Source organism: Martes martes (genome assembly GCF_963455335.1).
Source record: "Martes martes genome assembly, chromosome: 11".
NCBI classification, from domain to species: Eukaryota; Metazoa; Chordata; class Mammalia; order Carnivora; family Mustelidae; genus Martes; species Martes martes.
The window spans coordinates 59,804,923-59,821,553 of NC_137899.1; the positions used below are offsets into that span (position 1 = coordinate 59,804,923).

At 56.6% G+C, this 16,631-nt stretch overlaps 2 protein-coding genes across 3 annotated transcripts; both read right to left on the reverse strand.

Moving 5' to 3' along the window:
• Positions 1–956: 956 nt before the first annotated feature.
• Positions 957–4,570, reverse strand: HOXA9 (homeobox A9). 2 transcript variants are annotated; one of them, XM_080819111.1, is made up of 3 exons: positions 3,736–4,131; positions 3,473–3,562; positions 963–2,393 (listed from the first exon to the last, which is right to left on the reverse strand). In XM_080819111.1, exons 1-3 carry the CDS (start codon positions 3,821–3,823, stop codon positions 2,155–2,157), a joined length of 417 nt encoding a protein of 138 aa, XP_080675237.1. In that variant the 5' UTR covers positions 3,824–4,131; the 3' UTR covers positions 963–2,154. The 2 variants fall into 2 exon arrangements, with proteins under 2 accessions (XP_080675236.1, XP_080675237.1); XM_080819110.1 differs by having other exon boundaries at positions 957–2,393; positions 3,473–4,570.
• Positions 4,571–9,307: 4,737 nt separating this feature from the next.
• HOXA10 (homeobox A10) lies at positions 9,308–13,060 on the reverse strand (the record flags this gene model as incomplete). The annotated part of the gene is made up of 2 exons (XM_080818163.1): positions 9,308–10,870; positions 12,094–13,060. The coding sequence occupies 2 exons, from the start codon at positions 13,058–13,060 to the stop codon at positions 10,596–10,598; spliced, it is 1,242 nt and encodes a 413-aa protein (XP_080674289.1). The 3' UTR covers positions 9,308–10,595.
• Positions 13,061–16,631: the final 3,571 nt, after the last annotated feature.

A 16,631-nucleotide genomic window follows, 5' to 3' on the forward strand; every position in this document is an offset into this window, starting at 1 on the left:
CTTCTGTCTGCAACAACAGAGGGCGTCCCAACCTGGCGGCGGGGTGGGGCGGGGGTCAGGGGAAGACCCATCCCCCGGCGTCCTGGTTCCCCCTTTAGGCATCGGAACTCAGATAACTTTCCAGCAGTCTCGGGGTGGTGGGGGGAGGGCGTGGCGAGCGAGAAAAGAAAAGGGGGGAGATTAGGCTGAACCCTCTGGCCACATCTATAAGGTGCTTGGGCCTCCGAAGTTGTGGCCGTTCCTCCCGCAGCCCTTTACACCCCATAAACGGCAACAGCCCTCATTTGCTTTTATGGCGCTTCCAGCTCGCAGGCTGCCTAGGCCCTGCCTCTGCCAGGAGGGGTGCTCGGGAGGGGAGTGCGGTACAGAACCCAGAATCTCCTGGGCCAGCCTGACAGGACGCTGAGGTGCGGGGGCGCAAGACTTCAGTCCCCTGAGAGCCCCCAGATGTCCTTCCAGGCGGCCACGTCGGGGCAGCCGGGCTCGTTTCCCTCCTTGGAGACTCTCGGGAGGCTGGTCCTTCAACTCCCCGTCTCTCCTGCCCTCACACTCCCCACTCCATGCCAGGGGAAGGCCTCGGAGATCTCAGTGGACCCGGCTTCGGGAAATATCTTGGGGCGCCAAGGCCTTTCGCTGCTACTGGCCAACGGGACCCGAGACCCCAGCGCGGTTCCTCGGAGGCCTCTCGGCCTCCCCGCAAATGGGACAGGTCAAAGCCGGGAGCTAGGCCTCGCCGCCCCTCATTGCCCAGCCTGGCTCGGTTGCTTGCGCCGCCAGGCAGCCGGCGGGAGTAGGAGCGCGGCTGGCTGCGGCAGGTCCCCGATCCGAGAGCCCGCGGGCGGTGAAATGGAGAAATCGAGATTCTGCCCCCTCCTCCCAGGCCTGGCCCCCACCCAGAGACACCACCCACGCTCCCCTATCCCAGAAAAAAAGGTGCAAAGAGCTGACCCGCAATAAATAGAAAAGAATCAATATATTTTATTTGCCAAAAAGTTAAATATCATCTCAACACAACATTTGGTCAGTAGGCCTTGAGGTAACTATTGCAAAATATACAGTGTATGTCCAGCCGGATGGAAACCCCAGATTCATCAAGGATACAAATCTACAGTAGCCCAGTGGCGGTTTCATAGTGTATAATTTATTATCGATAAAATTAACTCCATTACAATAAGCATTCATTTTCCCCCCCGATTAAAATTAAATGTAAACCATAGGTAGTAACCTTCTGCACATATGTATAGCTCCGAATTTCCTCAATGTTCATCCGGTGCAAAAACAATATTCAAGCTCGTCTGATTAATTTTTTCTTTAATATATGGATTATATGTACAATGAACAAGACAGGTCTATAGAACGGGTAGAGACGAAAACGCCCACATTTCCAAAGAGGAGGAAACCATGAATTTATGCATCCTGGAGAACACTTTCTTTCTTTTAAAATTTTATTTCACTGGGAAATCCTTACAGCTCGTTTACAATCCAAGGTGAACAGCCTAGTCATACAGAAGACATGTTCCACACAGAGCTATACTCTACGCAACTATTTTTCTCTCCTAGCAACAACCTGAGTTGAAATTGAATTCTAAGCGCTCACAATCACAACGGGTGCATCACCCAGCACAGAAGTTTGAGTCACAAAACATAATTACCACAATAAAACACAGTGTTCAAGTATCTGGGCAGATCGCTCTGCCGCACAAAGAGCAAATTAAATTAACTACACAGACTAAGAACTATACAGCCCGCCATCAACAGTTGTGCATTATAAAAAGGTAGTATTTTTTTTGTTGTTGTTTGTTTCTTTGAAGTCAGGAACAGGTAGATTTTTTTAAAAAATATATACAAGCTAGCACACACAGGCATCAGCGAAAATGTCCCCCTCCCACCCTTTTTTGTTGTTTGTTTGTTTCCGTCTTATAGAAAATGGAAAGCTTACAATACCTCCTCCATCAAAGCGGCAGGCTGGGGGGCGGGTGGAAGCCAGCCTTAGCCCGGCTTGCCAGGGGGAGATGAGGCCTGGAGTTTAGAGCCGCTTTGTGCGGGATGGTCGGGGTGGTGGACGCTGGGGTCGAATAGGGGCGGGAGAGGGATCGGGCAGTCCTTTCTCTTTCTCCCTAGCTCGCTCTCCTTTTCTAAATGAACTCAGTTGAATCACTCGTCTTTTGCCCGGTCCTTGTTGATTTTCTTCATTTTCATCCTGCGGTTCTGGAACCAGATCTTGACCTGCCGCTCGGTGAGGTTGAGCAGCCGGGCCACCTCGTACCTGCGGTCCCTGGTGAGGTACATGTTGAACAGAAACTCCTTCTCCAGCTCCAGGGTTTGATGCTTGGTGTAGGGGCAGCGCTTCTTCCTCGTGGAGCGCGCGTGGAGCCAGTTGGCTGCCGGGTTGCCTGCGAGGGAGACAGACAGGGGATTTAGAAAGAGGAGAAGCACCTACGTCCCCCCTCCACTGGAGGCCGGGGAACCTCCTGGGGTCTTCAGCCAAAGTGCAGGACACTGCTGAATCGGTGAGGGAAAGGCTGCAGAACCCGTACACAATGGAATGGTGGCAGACAGACGGAGGAACGGTCACTTACAATTGCACGCAGTAAAACCTCGGCTTCCCCCTCCCTTACGAGACCCTCCTCTCTTCTCTGTCCTCCTGGTCCTTTTCCTCTCCTTCTTTCCACTCTCTGTACACTGCACAAGGATGGAAATTTGGAAATAGATCCTCTTCTTGCCAGGCAGGGGGACAGCACGCTGCCCTGTGTTCCTGTAACGTTAATATTCTCTTCTCCCCCGCACTAACACACGCACACACTCTCTCTCTGTATCCTCCCTTCCCCACCTTTCCTTCTACTTTCCCCTTTCCTTCTTTGACTCCCTGGAAGGCCCTCAGAGCCGGGTAGCCGGCATGGCGCCCCTAGGCGCCCCAAGGATGTTGATCACTTCTCCAGTTTATGCGAATAATCTGGCATGGGGACCGCCGTGGCCCGGTCGCCTACAGCCTCATCTTGGGCAGGATATACGCCGCCACTGGCTGAAGGCAAGAAGTGGAGGGGATCGGCGGTCTTCTTCAATAGCTAGGCTGCAGTTGCTGCCGCGGCTCCAGGCTCCAGGACAGTCTAGCCGCACAAAAGATTCTCTCTGCCGAGCTGCTTTCGAAGAACGGCCCAAAGTACTGCTGTCCTGGTACCGGACAGCCAGGGAGAGGGGCGGCTGGTCTTGGCTTGGCCGGCAGCGCCCGCCCCGCCCCCTCTCTCTCGGCAGCAGCCGCCTCCCCTCCCCCTGAACCCGGCAGCCAGCTTGTCACTGCTCTTTGGAATTGGGGCCCCATCCGAGGCATCCTAAACAGCAACTTCTGGTTCCCGGCCCCTGCTCAAGAGGCTCGCAGCGCAGGCGAAGCAGGCTCAAGAGAAAGCTGAAGGGCTGGCAGATCCTGGTGGCCGGCGTGGAGGCGGCGGCCGGTCTGAAGGGAGGACACACTTACTGGGATCGATGGGGGGCTTGTCTCCGCCGCTCTCATTCTCAGCATTGTTTTCGGAGAAGGCGCCTTCACTGGGCTGTTTTTCTCTATCAACTGGAGGAGAACCACAAGCATAGTCAGTCAGGGACAAAGTGTGAGTGTCAAGCGTGGGACAGTCACCCCTTCTGGCGGACAGTGGTTCAGGTTTAATGCCGTAAGGCCGGCTGGAGGGCAAGCCCGCGAAGGAGAGCGCGCCGGGCGTGGGCTCCAGCCAGGAGCGCATGTACCTGCCGTCCGGGGCCGCCGCCGCCACGGGCGCCTGGGGGTGCACGTAAGGGTGGTGATGGTGATGATACACCGCGGCGGGCACCGCATTGGCGCCCGCCGCGTGCACCGGGTTCCACGAGGCGCCGAACACCGCCGCCTTGGACTGGAAGCTGCACGGGCTGAAGTCGGGGTGTTCCGCCAGCGCGGCGGCCTGCCGGGGAGGCTGACCCAGGGCCCCCGGCGCGTAGCGGCCCGCGCCCAGCTCGTCCGCAGCCTCGGCGCCCAGCAGGAACGAGTCCACGTAGTAGTTGCCCAGGGCCCCGGTGGTGGCCATCGCTGTGCCCCGTGCCTGGCCGGTCGGCCCGACCCGCGGAAATTATGAAACTGCAGATTTCATGTAACAACTTGGTGGCACCAGGGGGGGAAGTACAGTCACCTAATAAGTTGCCGGCGCCCGCGCCCCCATTGGCCGCGCGCGTCACGTGCCCGCCCGGCAGAACAATAACGCGTAAATCACTCCGCACGCTATTAATGGCCCGGTGTTTTGCAGTCATAATTTTTATAGCAAAAGCCATATGTTTTTATGCAAAGGGATCGCGGCGCTCCACGATCGGGTTTGTTTTAATTGTGGCCAACGAAGATTAAAAGATCAAATCTGGCCTTGCCTCTGTACTCCCTCCCCTCCCACCGCCGCCACCAGACACACACTTCTTAAGCGGACTATTTTATATCACAATTAATCACGCCATCAGCGAGGCGCGGGTCCCGCGTGCGAGTGCGGCCAGTGGAGCCCCTCACATAAAATTAGACAATAATTGAAGCCATAAAAAAGCAGCCAAATCGCATTCTCGCTCTACTGTATTTAAATCTATATTTATGATATTTCATAAGGAGTTATTGTTTCAGAAGCCACACAGGCTGGTGGGAAGTCGGGAACGACCAACAGATTCGTTTGCTTCGCCGTGGTTCCCGGCTGTAAAAATTTACGAGGACTTGGAAAGGTTAAATTAGACTGTTGTGTTGGGTTGGCGAGCTCCCTGTAAATAATTCCTGCCGTCCCCGGAGATGCGAGTTTACCCCGGGCCAGCCGCGAAAAGTCAAATTCAATGCAGTATCCGTCCCAAACTGGGCCACCACCCAACCCCTGCCCGAGCGCGCTGGGCACGGTCAGGCTTCCCAGAGGGCACCGCCTATTGTGGGGCCCTGCAATCTGCCCCTTTGGATCCTAGGGCGCCCGGGAAGCTAGCTCCCAGAGTCGCCGCTGCACCTCCAGCGTGCGCCCCACGGAGGAGCAGCCGGCTGTCCCTGCGCCGAAGGGCTTGAGGGCCTGGTTGTGCCGCGGGTTCGGTTCCGACCCCGCGCACCGAGCCTTACAACCCTACGGTCCTCAGCCAGGAATCACGACACCCAGGCGAACGCAGCAGGCCACCCAGCACGGTGCCCCGACCTCGGAGGCCCTCACGCTGAGCTCTGCAAGCTTTGTCGCACTCCCCAAACCCGAGCTGCGAAAAAAACACGAGGCAGCCTCAGTGGAAGGCGAGATCGGCTCGCGAGAAGGCAGTCCCGCCGAAGAGACCGCGCGGCTCCAGGAGCTGGGAGGCCCGCACAAGAGCCGCTGGCCTCGGGGCCCAGTATGAGTTCTTCGGGGCTCCTTCCTTCCTTTCTTTCCGGCCACCGCCCCGGGCTCCGCCTCGGTTTTCACCAGGCCGGACAGGCTCAACAAGGTTACAAGGCCCAAAGCTAGGCGACCGCCGCTCAAGTCCAGGGCTAGAAATTTAAACGGGGAGGGGCACAGGGCACGGGGCTTTGACTTTAATCCCATTCCTTGGCTTGGCCACATTGAGGAAGGTATTTCTTACCCCTTTTCGAGTCTTTCAGGGTTAAATGAAAAGGCCTCGCGGCCTCTGTTAGTTGGAAGAAAAAAACCCACCCCAAATCCGAACGGAAAGCAGTGACTCCTAAAAACGGGGTAATTAAATTCACGTGTGAACACTGTGCCTGCAAGAGTGTGTTTCTCATTAGCCCACTTCCCTGGCGGCGAGGGCGGGCGGCGAGGGCGTTTCCATCTCTTTTTCTGGCTCGTCCGACCCAACAGTTCGAGTAATCCTCCCCCAAACCCTGATACATCCCTATCCCGGACGGGGACCCTCAAATGCCGGGCTCTGCCCGAGAGCGAGGCTGCGAAGCCTGGCGGAGAACAGCCGGATTCCCCTTTATCCGCTCTCGCCGGAAGAGGGAAGTGGCCGACACAGTGAACTCCAGACGTGGCTGCTCCTGGTCGCCTTAGCCTCCTCCCCCATAATATTTTCCTTTCCCAGTAAATTCCTCTGCCTTATCCCCACCCCCATCGCATCCCGGTGTGTCCCAAATATTGGGCAGTTTGCGGTGCCTCTGAGATTTTCATTAAGAAGTACTAACTCAGGAGGAGACCTCGCTCCTCATTGTAATTGTCTGAGAACAGGCTGGACTGGCCTATTTGCAATTCAACTTTTTTGCTCAGAGAAGCCTTGAATAATTAGTATTAGTATTTTTTTTTAAATGAAAAGGCTGTTTAAATAGCCTTAGCCCCCCAGAATAGGACAGTCACCACATAATTAGCAGGCCCTGAATGTTAAGCAGGCCTTACTGGTGCCTAAGAGGGGAGAAAAATCAGAAAAACCTAATTGGACCCCTCTTCTGCCCAAAGATTTGGGGAGAAAAGAGTCAGGCTTTTGAGTGAGATTTTATTTTGGAAATGAAAGGGACTGTGTGTGTATATTTTTTAAAAAATAAATAGATGTAATTACAAACTGCCTCTTTTTGCCTGAGAGTTCTAAAACCTTGGCCTCCAAAATAAATCCAGTTCTCTGGTCTGGAAAATGGCACAGAGGAGTTGAGGGGAGAGCCGTGTGCTGGCCTTTCAGATAACAGGACCGCAGGCAGAGCGATGGAAACAGTTCCAGGGCTGGAGACAGAGCTGGGAAGGGAAGCCCAGCTTGGTGGGCATGAGTCTGAAGGCTCTGCATATATGTGTGTGTGAGTGTGTGTCTGTGTGTGTGTCTCTCTGTGTGTGTGTGTGTGTGTGTGTGTGTGTGTGTGTGAGGCAGGGAGGAATGAAAGTCGTTTTCAGTTCGGTAACAAGAATGGTTCATCTGGCTTCGAACGGTGGACTGCAACTTGGAATGAGGGCTCAAGTTGGTCATACAATGGTTGTGGAATTTAAGATTCCTTTCCCCTATTATATTTGAAACAGACCGGAGCTGGAAGGGTCCCTTTCTCCAGTACCCATCGGTACAAGGATGCCATTTCTCACAGACTCTGAACCTGACAGAGGCTACGGGCAAACAAGCAACCGTTCTCTGCCCTAACGCTGCTCCCCTGCGGCGCGGTTAAAGCCCGAGTTGGGACCGGCAGGCCGGAGGACAGCGGAGGAAGCTTCCAGGCGAGATTCCGTGCGTGGCCAAGCTCTATAGAGCTGGGCCTCAGCCCAGTTGCCAGCCTCAGGTGCCCGGTGAGGCCAGCAAAGGCCTCCTTGCCCTCTCTGTGGGCACACAAAAACGGCGCGAATGCCCCCTAATCGGATCTCATAAGCTGTGGTTGCCGACCAGCGGAGTAAGAACGCAAGGCCACCGCCATCCGGCCGTGATCATAACCGAGGCCTTGTCTCTGCAGCCGCACATCAGGCCCAGATTCACAGCCCTCAACAGCTGTCCCACGCGAGACCTTCCTTGGCAGATCCCGACCACAACTTGAGCACGCAAAAAGGAAAAATAAGACCCCGTCCCAGGCTCTCCCAAGCCAGCCCTGGGTCCCTCCCGGAGGAAGAGATGGGAGGACAGGAAGTGGAGATAGAAAACTGCGCACAGAGAGACCCGAGATGAAAGACAAATGAACGGAAGGAAAGAAAGAAGGAAGAAGGAAAGGTAAGAATAAAGAAAAAGAAGAAAGGGGAAGAACAGAGGGAAGAAAAGAAGGAAGCAAAGAGTCAAAGGCGACTCCTGGGAGCAGAGGGCGGCTTCCGGAGAGAAGGGTAAGTGACAAGGCCAGGATCCCAGCCCCTTTCCAGCGGGTCCCTCCTAGCTTAGCCTGAGTCTCTCAAGGGGATCTTTCCTGATCTTCTACCCTGGATTAGGGCTGGTTGTGTCCCAGCCTTGCAGGAGAATGTCCTGGAGTCGGGGGAGGCCCAGAATGGGAGCGTGTGCCCCTGACCTTGAATGGCTCCGGGCCCAGAATTCCTACCACGCCCCCGGCGTCCGCCGAGGAGCAGCTAACCTGATCATACCTGCTCCGGGCCAGGTGGGGATGGGGATCGCCGCCAACAGCTTGGCAAAGCGCTGAGAAGGAGGCAGGGACGAGGCTCCTGCGCGGGAAAAGCCGAGGTTGCCACCGCAGGCCTGGCATGACCAGGGCCCGGATGCCCCGCCCGGCCCAGCCCCCGCGCGCACAGGTACCTGGAGACGATTTCAACTGAAGTAATGAAGGCAGTGTCGTGCTGTCGAGAGAAAGGTGGATCCCAACAACAGGAAACTACCTAAATCACCGACCAGTTCTGGTGCTGCCAGCGCGGGGCTGCCTCGCCCGCCGCCGCCGCCGCCGCCACCGCCACCGCCGCCGCCGCCGCCACCGCCACCGCCGCCGCCACCGCCGCAGCCAAGGGAGAACCCTGCGATCGCGCCCGGCCCGGCCCCTTGCCAACCTGCGCCCGCGCTGTCACTGTGTGTCCCCCGCTGCCGCTAAGGCATCGCGGCGGGAGAAGCCACCGGCCCCGGTAAGGTAAACCTGGGAGAGAGGGGGAAAGAAGGTAAAGGAGAGAGAGGAAAATGGAAGGAGAGGGAAAAGCGAGAAGAAAGGAGAGCGAGCAGTGTGCGTGCTGGTTTCCCAAATGTCGCTTCTCGGCGAGCCGGCGCCAAGCGGCGGCAGCCCTGAGCGACTCGAAAGCGCCAGGGACGGCCCCGAGCCCGGCTCCCAGTCTGGTCTCGGCCTCCGGCGCGCACTCCCCGCGGCTCGCTCTCCCCCTCTCTCCCTCCCAGCAGCCAGCCAGCCGGGGCGCGCGCTCCCGCGCCCCCTCCCCCTGCCGTCGCCCCCCCCCCTCCCGCGAGCAGGAAACGCGTGGCCCCGCGGAGGGCGACCAGGTGGGGGAGGCCTGCTGGGGGAGGGGGGCTTGCAGCCCGCAGCAGTCTACCTAACTGCCGCGGAAGCTAGTGACGCGCTCTGGGCCCAGCCTGCTCCCCGGATTCCTAGGCTGGGGGTCATCTAAGACCAGGGGACCCACAAAACAACCGGCGTCTGCGAGCCTCCCTGGGGCTCCCGAAAGAAATCCTGTTTGGCTTCCTCTGTCCATGCAGCTCCCCTCTCAACTGAAACCACTGGTCCAAGACAGCCACAATCCAGATATACTAGCAAGTCATAAAACTGAACAAAAGCCGACAAACCTTACGGCACCAGGGCTATAGGCCCCAGACAAATTACGACCGTCTAGGTAATATTTAAATAGATGCCTAAAGTAATTGCAGGGGGCGCGGGCTAGTCCTCCTGTTGTAAAAGTGGTGAACGGGATAAAGTGGAAGGTGAAGATAAGAAGTAAAAAAAAAAGAGGTAAAATTTAAAAAGCTTCATTCCACAGCTTTTATTCTTCTATAAGAACATAAACATCGTCTTTTTTCCACGCACAGCAGCATTACAATATTAATTTATTCTGATTTAAGATTAGAAGTAAATAGAGCTAGAACTAACATTTATAATAACGATAGAATGCATTTGCATAAAACAAGATTGGCAATTTTTCATAATAATAGACATTTATACAGATTTGTATTTATAATTTTTCTTTTTCTGCACCTACAGGTTTGACCCTTTTATGCATGTAACTTCACAGTATAAAGGAAACCCAAACAATGTCTCCCTTCTCTAGTCTATTCCGCTTGCCCAGCCCTCCTCGGATTCTGTGAATTTTAGGAAGGAAAAAATAAAAGAGGAAGAAGAAAAAAGAAAATGAGAAAGAAAACTCTCCACAAGATAGGGAGAATTGTAGTGTGCTTGTCGTGTTACCAGTGGTAACAATTATTTAATGACCAAAAAACCCCCACTAAATCTGCACGCATAAACAAAACTATATTAGATAATTTATCTACAGCCAGAAGGATATGAAAATTCAGAGGTAAGTGAAATAATTTAGTCCCACAATGCAAGACCCTAAACAAACTGGAAGAGAAGTTTCCTTCTCTTGGTCATTCTCCCCCCCCCTTTTAAAGCTGGGATATCTTACAGAGGAAGGAAAGATTACTCTTTATAACTCTCAATTTTCTAATCAGCCAAAGCCAAGCCCTTTTGCCAGCCTGCATGTCCATGCTTGCAAGCCCTTCTCTTTGCCAAGGAAGAAAGAAAGAAAGAAAAAAGAAACTCAGGGGCCTATGTCCCCTGATTAAACACAGCCCAGAACTCCAGGCAGGCGAGCCCGGTGGCGGCTCCTTGCACCATTGACCTCAGGCCAGACACCTCAGCGCCTACAATGGGACCTCGGCCTTCCGGCTAGGTTTGCCCGCCCCCGCAGGAAACCAGCTCCACTGGGAGGACAGGAGCCATTTCCAGCAGAGGAACCCCGAGACAGCAAACCAGCCCAGTCACCACTCAACACTTGAGGATAATATTTCTCTTACAGAAATGCAGCACGATATGGCTTTTTCCCCCAGAAAACAAGTAAACCAGCACCAAGCAAACAGACAAAGAAACAAAAAGTCAGAACAAACCAGCCCTGCACAGATGTGACGGCCAGCGAGATGGCGAGTGTGGGAGGGAGGAGTGGGACTCCGGCACAGGTGCGAGTTCCTGGGCAGAGGCCGAAGACAGAGGGAGGAGAACGGCTCTCTGGCAGCGGGAAAAATCGGCGTTGCCTGGAGCTTCATCAGGAAAAATTAAAATTGGCTGTGAGCTCCCGGATCCGGTTTTCTCGGTTCATTTTCTTCAGTTTCATCCTGCGATTCTGAAACCAGATTTTAACTTGTCTGTCCGTGAGGTGGACGCTGCGGCTGATCTCTAGGCGCCGCTCTCGAGTAAGGTACATGTTGAACAGAAACTCCTTCTCCAGCTCCAGCGTCTGGTGCTTGGTGTAGGGGCAGCGCTTCTTCCTGCCGCTCTTTGCCGTGAGCCAGTTGGCTGCGTTTTCGCCTTTGGAATTGCCTAGCGTTTAAGAGAATAACGAAGGGAAGGTTACATCGGGGTCTCGCCAGGCTGTGTGCAGGGGTGAATCTGGGACTTCTCTGTGATAAGAGGGATGCCCTAAGTCACACACAGAGTTTTGCGCGCACGCACGCACACACACACACACACACACACACACACCCCTCTTTTAGCTTGCTCAGGAAGAGCAGTGCCTCCAAAGGGTGTGTGCAAAATGGAGAGGGCCTCCAATCTGCACCTACCCTCCCAGTTTACATTTTCTTCCACTTTTTCCCAAACACCTGTTTTAGCACAAAGCTATCCGGTGCTCGCAGACTGAACGGCTTGGGAGAGCAGGCTGTGTATCTTGAACTTAACGCCTTTCTGTGCTTCTCGCCCCAAGGCAGACAAGCATTTCCTGCAGCCCCCAGGTTGGGGGCATGGGTGCTTACTTGGAAGGAAGGCGGGCAGCGAGGCGCTGTCCCATTCCCATACCCTGATTGCCGAAGGCCCAATGAAGAGAGGAACAAGGACATAGTTGGGACATGGGGAAGGGACGAAAAACTGATTCGAGGTCAAGGGCCGTCTGTCACGTCTTTCCAGGAGCCAGAGACGTGCAGTCTGGGCGATTCCGAGTTCCAGTGGAAGCGAAATGGCCCCTCTCTGACTCTAAGCTCAGGGCCCCGGCGACCGGGCCGGATTTGCCTTTTCTTCTCCCCGCAAGGAGGATTCCCGCCCCTCCAGCAACTTTGAAAAAAGCATGGGGGATCGTAAACTCGAACTTCGCCGGTTAATGGGCTTATTTATTGGTACTGGCGGCTGCTTATTTTGGATGCCTTACAAACATCCGCGCTATCTGCGGGCGAGCCACTTTCCTCCCTCCCCCTCCCCCCGCGTGGGCCGCGCCTCGCAGGCTGGGCCCAGACCACGGCTTAGGGTGCTCTGGGCCACGGAGAAGGGCAAGCACAAGAGAGGGGCTGCTCGTCCATGCCCTCGCCCCCAATGGGGGTGAGCTGAGGCCAGAGTGGCGGACGTCTTGGTGTGGGGCGCTAAGCCGGACATGAATTTTTACTGCGTCCCCACGCCCAAATATTAAAAAGCAAGTTCACAAGGTCAGCCTGCCTGCAGCTTGGGCCAAGGCCGGCCGGCCGGCGCTGCGCGGACTCCTGGCTCTCTGCTCTTTCCCTTCTCTGGGTCTGCCTGTCTGCCCGCCTGACTGCGGCCCTTCGGCGCGCCCTGCTTACCCAGGGAGTCCTTCTCGGGCGAGGCTTTGCTGCTCTCGGAAGGGGCTGGGGAAAGCTCCTCTGCGGCCGAGGACGACGCGTGCGCCTCCTCGTCGCCCTGTGAGCCCCCGCCGCCGCCACCGCAAGTCAGCGTAGGGGGCGGCGGCGAATCGAGGGCTCGCTCTTTCCGGGCTGCATCCGCTGAGCCAGAGGCGAGCGCGGGTGGCGGGTCGAAGCCGCGCCCGGGGGGTTGAGCGGGGAACGGGCCGGCGCCGAGCTGTTGCGCGCCGCCGCTGCTGCCGTAACCCTTGGCCGTGCCATAGGCCTGGGAGAGGCGGAAGTAGCCGGGCACTGGCACCCCGCTGGAGGTGCTCAGGGAGCAGCCGTCGGGCGGCGGGCCCCGCGGGAAGGGGGCCAGCTCGGCTGTGGCGGTGGAGCCTTTGGGGCATTTGTCCGCCGAGTCGTAGAGGCAGTAGGAGCTCTCCTCTTTGATGTTCTGCGCGAAAGAGCACGAGGTGGCCTGCGGCGGGGGTTGGGGTGGTTGCGGCGGGGGCGGTGGCTGCTGCTGGGGAGGTGGTGGCGGCGGCGGCGGCCCCTCCGGTGGCTCCATCCGGCACGACCGGGGCGCGTCCAGCCATAGGTCTATAGGCGCGGGCGCGTAGCCGTGCGCCGCGGGACCCAGGCCCCCGCTACCGCCGCCGCCGCCCGGCGACGCCGCCTCATTGCGCTTGCCTCCCAGAGCCGGGAAGAGCCCGCAGCTCTGCAGCCCGTAGGGCAGGTCGGTGGCCGGCTGCAGGTAGACCCCGCCGTGGGCGTAGTAGCCGCCGCCGCCACCGCCCCCCGCGCCGCTGCCACCACCGCCAGCCTCGCCTCTGCCCGAGCTGATGAGCGAGTCGACCAAAAAAGAGTTCGCGGCGGGGCTCTCCGAGCATGACATTGTTGTGGGATAATTTGGCGAAGGGAGCAGATAGCCCTTTCTGGCTGACATTTCTTGTGCAAAACATGCTGAATACGATTAGCAATCCCCCCGCACCGCGGCGGGTGCCCACAGCCAATCCTGAGCCAGAGTTTCCGCGCGACCACTCCCAGTTTGGTTTCGTAGTCGCGGGGCCGATCTCCGAGGGCGCCCTCTGAGCCCGCGATTGATATAAATATGTAATCTGTATTGATGGGCCGGGAGACGCACACCCGATACCTCGGCCCAAAGGCCAGGAGCTGTGGGGGCTGCCCCAACGTGGCTAGTGGGGGGCCTGGCCCCTGGGCTAGCCCCGCCCACTCTCGGACTTGAGCTCTCCTGCGGGGTCTGTTTGAAGGGCCCTTGGGCCCCGCGCAGTTAACAAGTGGGGTGTTTACGGTGTGCACCCCGGGCTGCCTTGGGTGCTCCCCATTCTTGTTGCAGAAACAGCCACTAGCCCCCCAGGCGCTCTAACCACTAAGAGGACCAGCTGGGACCTCAGGCTCTTCCCTTTCAGCTCGGGACCTGGAACTGTCTCCCAAAAGTGACGGACCAGGCCCTAAGGCCACCGAGACCTTTTAGAGTTTCCGAGATCCAGCGCACAGTGGAAGCTGGCTATTGCCACTTCTTTCTTGCACCCCACATAGAATTTCCCCCAAACTGTAATGGCCTGGCTTCTCAGCCCTCTACACTCTTCCTCAGCCAGTTGTTGATCCAGTTAGGATCTTGGCTTCTGGTGTGCTCACCTGGCTTGCTTTCTCTGCAGCTCCTGTCGGTGGACTCCGGTGAGCTGAAAGAGGTTGGGGGGCGGGTGGTGGAAGCAGCTGGTAACCTTGGCTAAAAGACTCCCCCCACCCCTATTCAGAGGTCAGAGCCAGATCCAGGCACCCCACAGCCCCATCCCCCCGGAGCTTCCAAGCTCATACCCCGTTTCAGGGAAGTGAAGGAAACATTGCTCTTCAGGGTCTTTGGTTTGACCAGAGACCTGAAGACCTGGAGGGGGAAACTTGGAGGAGGGGGCCATGGATGGACACCTCTGCCTCAAGCTCTCTCTTTAACCTTGGCATTCTCATGCACTAGGAGGTTATGACAAGAACCAGTGTCACCACACTCCTGCCTCTCGGTCCCCTCCCCTCTTCCCCCCTCCCCTCCAAACCCGTGGCTGGGGCAGCGCTCTCTCCCGTGGTGTGCGCATTTTAACGAGGCCCGCGGTGAGGAAATCCATTCCGGGCAAGGCCGGTCTGGGCTCGTGGCCCAGTTATAGCAGCGTTCCGAGGCCAGGCCCTTTGCGCAGCAAACACCAGAGCCTCCTTCTTCCCTGGCGGGAGGGACGTGCTCTTAGTCAACTGGAAACTGCTGGCCCAGGGCGCTAGCCCCTGTGTGGGCCTCAGACCTATCTCAGGAAATGCGACCTTTTCCGGCCGGATCCAGTGGAGCCCAGGAGGTCGCTGCCTTGCCCCAGGGCTGTGGGCCACAGCTCTCCAGGATGCCCCAGGCCTGCCCGCCGCCGCACCAGCTCCAGCCCCTGCAGAGGCCTTGACTGGGGCTGCTGAACGCCGGGATCCCAGGAAGCAGACTGCTCAGGCCTCTGTGTACAGCGGGGAAAGACCCTCGCATCCCTGGTGATTTGCCGGGCACCTGGCCTTGTTCCTCCCATGGTGAACCCAGTCTGAGAAGGAAGTCGAGCCTGAGAAGACCCAGAGAGAGTACTTGGGAGAGCTGGCGGAAGAGCCCTGACGCTGGCTTCTGAAGATGCAAGCGGTTGCGGTCTCTGCCTGCTGTGGCTGCTCGTCGCGGCGCCCCGAGGCAAGGCTTGCGCTACACTCCCCCCACTTCCACCCAGCTGGTCTGTGCCTCGCTGCGACAGGCTCCAGGACGGGGTATCAAGGTAGAGAGGAGGGAGACGGAGGGAGACAGAAGGAGAGAAAGGCTGAGGGAGAGAGAAAAAAAAGGGAGAGAGAAGGGCAGAGACTCTGAGAACCAGTTCTCTCCAACCCAACAAGATCTTGAGGCCGCAGAAGCAGCGGCAGCCGAATCAAGTCTGTGCGGAGAGATGCGGAACAGTCCTTCAATCCCCACCTCCTTCTAGCAAACAAGGCCAAGGCAAATTCTAACCTGGCTAGGCCCAGAGGCCAACAAACTTGAATAGGCAAAAGCTTCAGAGCAGGGAAACCTAGGACCCCTGTCTGGGTGGACTTGGTCCTTGTCCCGCTCTCCGGGAGGGTGAAACGCATTGGGACTGTTGCACTCAGCAGTGCTACTGGGAAATGCCACAGAACCGAGGGCTGCCTGAGAAGGGGGCTTTGCCCCAAAGCACTTGTCCATGCCAATCATGAAAGCTCTGCAGAGGGTGAAGTAAGTCCCAAGAACGGGAGAGGGGTCCTTGAGAAGAATGAATCCTGGCAGACCCCTTGAGACAGGATTTGGTTTCTCTCCACACTAAAAACAGAAACGGCTTCCCAAGGCTGTAGGTTGGGAGAGGAAGGGACAGTGGCCATAGGAAAGAATGCTTGAGATGGCAGAGGCTAAGAAAATAAAATGAAAGTCAATGATCTAAACCTATCTTTCTTTTTGAAAGTTAAGGCCCCACTCGGAAAAGCTAAGGCCAAGCTCTGATTCTTACCCTGTGAAAAATGCACATCTGGGCACTCCCACAATTTGACCCATTGTTTTCAAGGAGTTCACAGACCCCCCTCACAGCCTTCTCCTTGGGCCCTCCAGAATGTTCCAGGACTCTCAGGAATTCAGCAACCCTGTCAGTTTGACTGGTAAGACAAGCCGGGTGCTGGGTTGTAGGCAGCTCAGGCTCAGCTGGGTCAAGGCCCTGTAGGGTGACCAAATGGGCTTCTAGGTGGGATGGGATCCAAAAGCATGCAGGTGCCAACCAAGGTGACAAAAGCCAGTTTGGTACTGCATCTACTTTAAGAAGGCCCCCTTGGCTGAGGACTTAGAGGAGGTGGAGAGCCCGCTGCTGCCTTTCAGACCATGGCATTGGCACTTGGGTCTTCACTGACCTTTGGGAAAGCTGAATGTTTTTCTCCAACCTCTTTTTTCCCCTTGTAATAAACCAAATGGGATGTTGAATTTGTGTTGTTTCTTGATTTAAAAAAAAAAAAAAAGATGAGGATGATGAGGAGTGTGTAGGCCCGTGTGAGAATTCCTCTCTGGCCCAGGACCGCCGCCCCACCCCCACCAGGGCAGGCGGAGTTGCGAGCGAACCCTCGGCCTGCGGTCGTGCCTGGGACGCAGACTGGCCTGCTGCGGCTGGCTGGTTCGGACGAGAAGATATCCGCGCCGCAGAAGCTCCAGTTAGATTCTGCTGCCTTTTCAATGAGTCTTGGAACTCCCAGCATCCCCGACCGGCCCCCAAGGCTCCCTACTCCTCAGATTGTAACACGGAGGTGTTAACTTCCTCAACAGAATATTCGGTTTATCGATCGCCAGGGCTTTCCTGAGGTTCCCCATCCCCAGAGATTAAGAAAAGCGATTCAGTTGCAGCGTGGGTCGGCTCCTGGATACTGTCTTCCCTCCAGCCCATTTGCCTCTTTCCCTCTCTCCCTTTCGCCCTGCCTCCCAGCTGCTGAATTTCTCTGTCCCCCTCAGG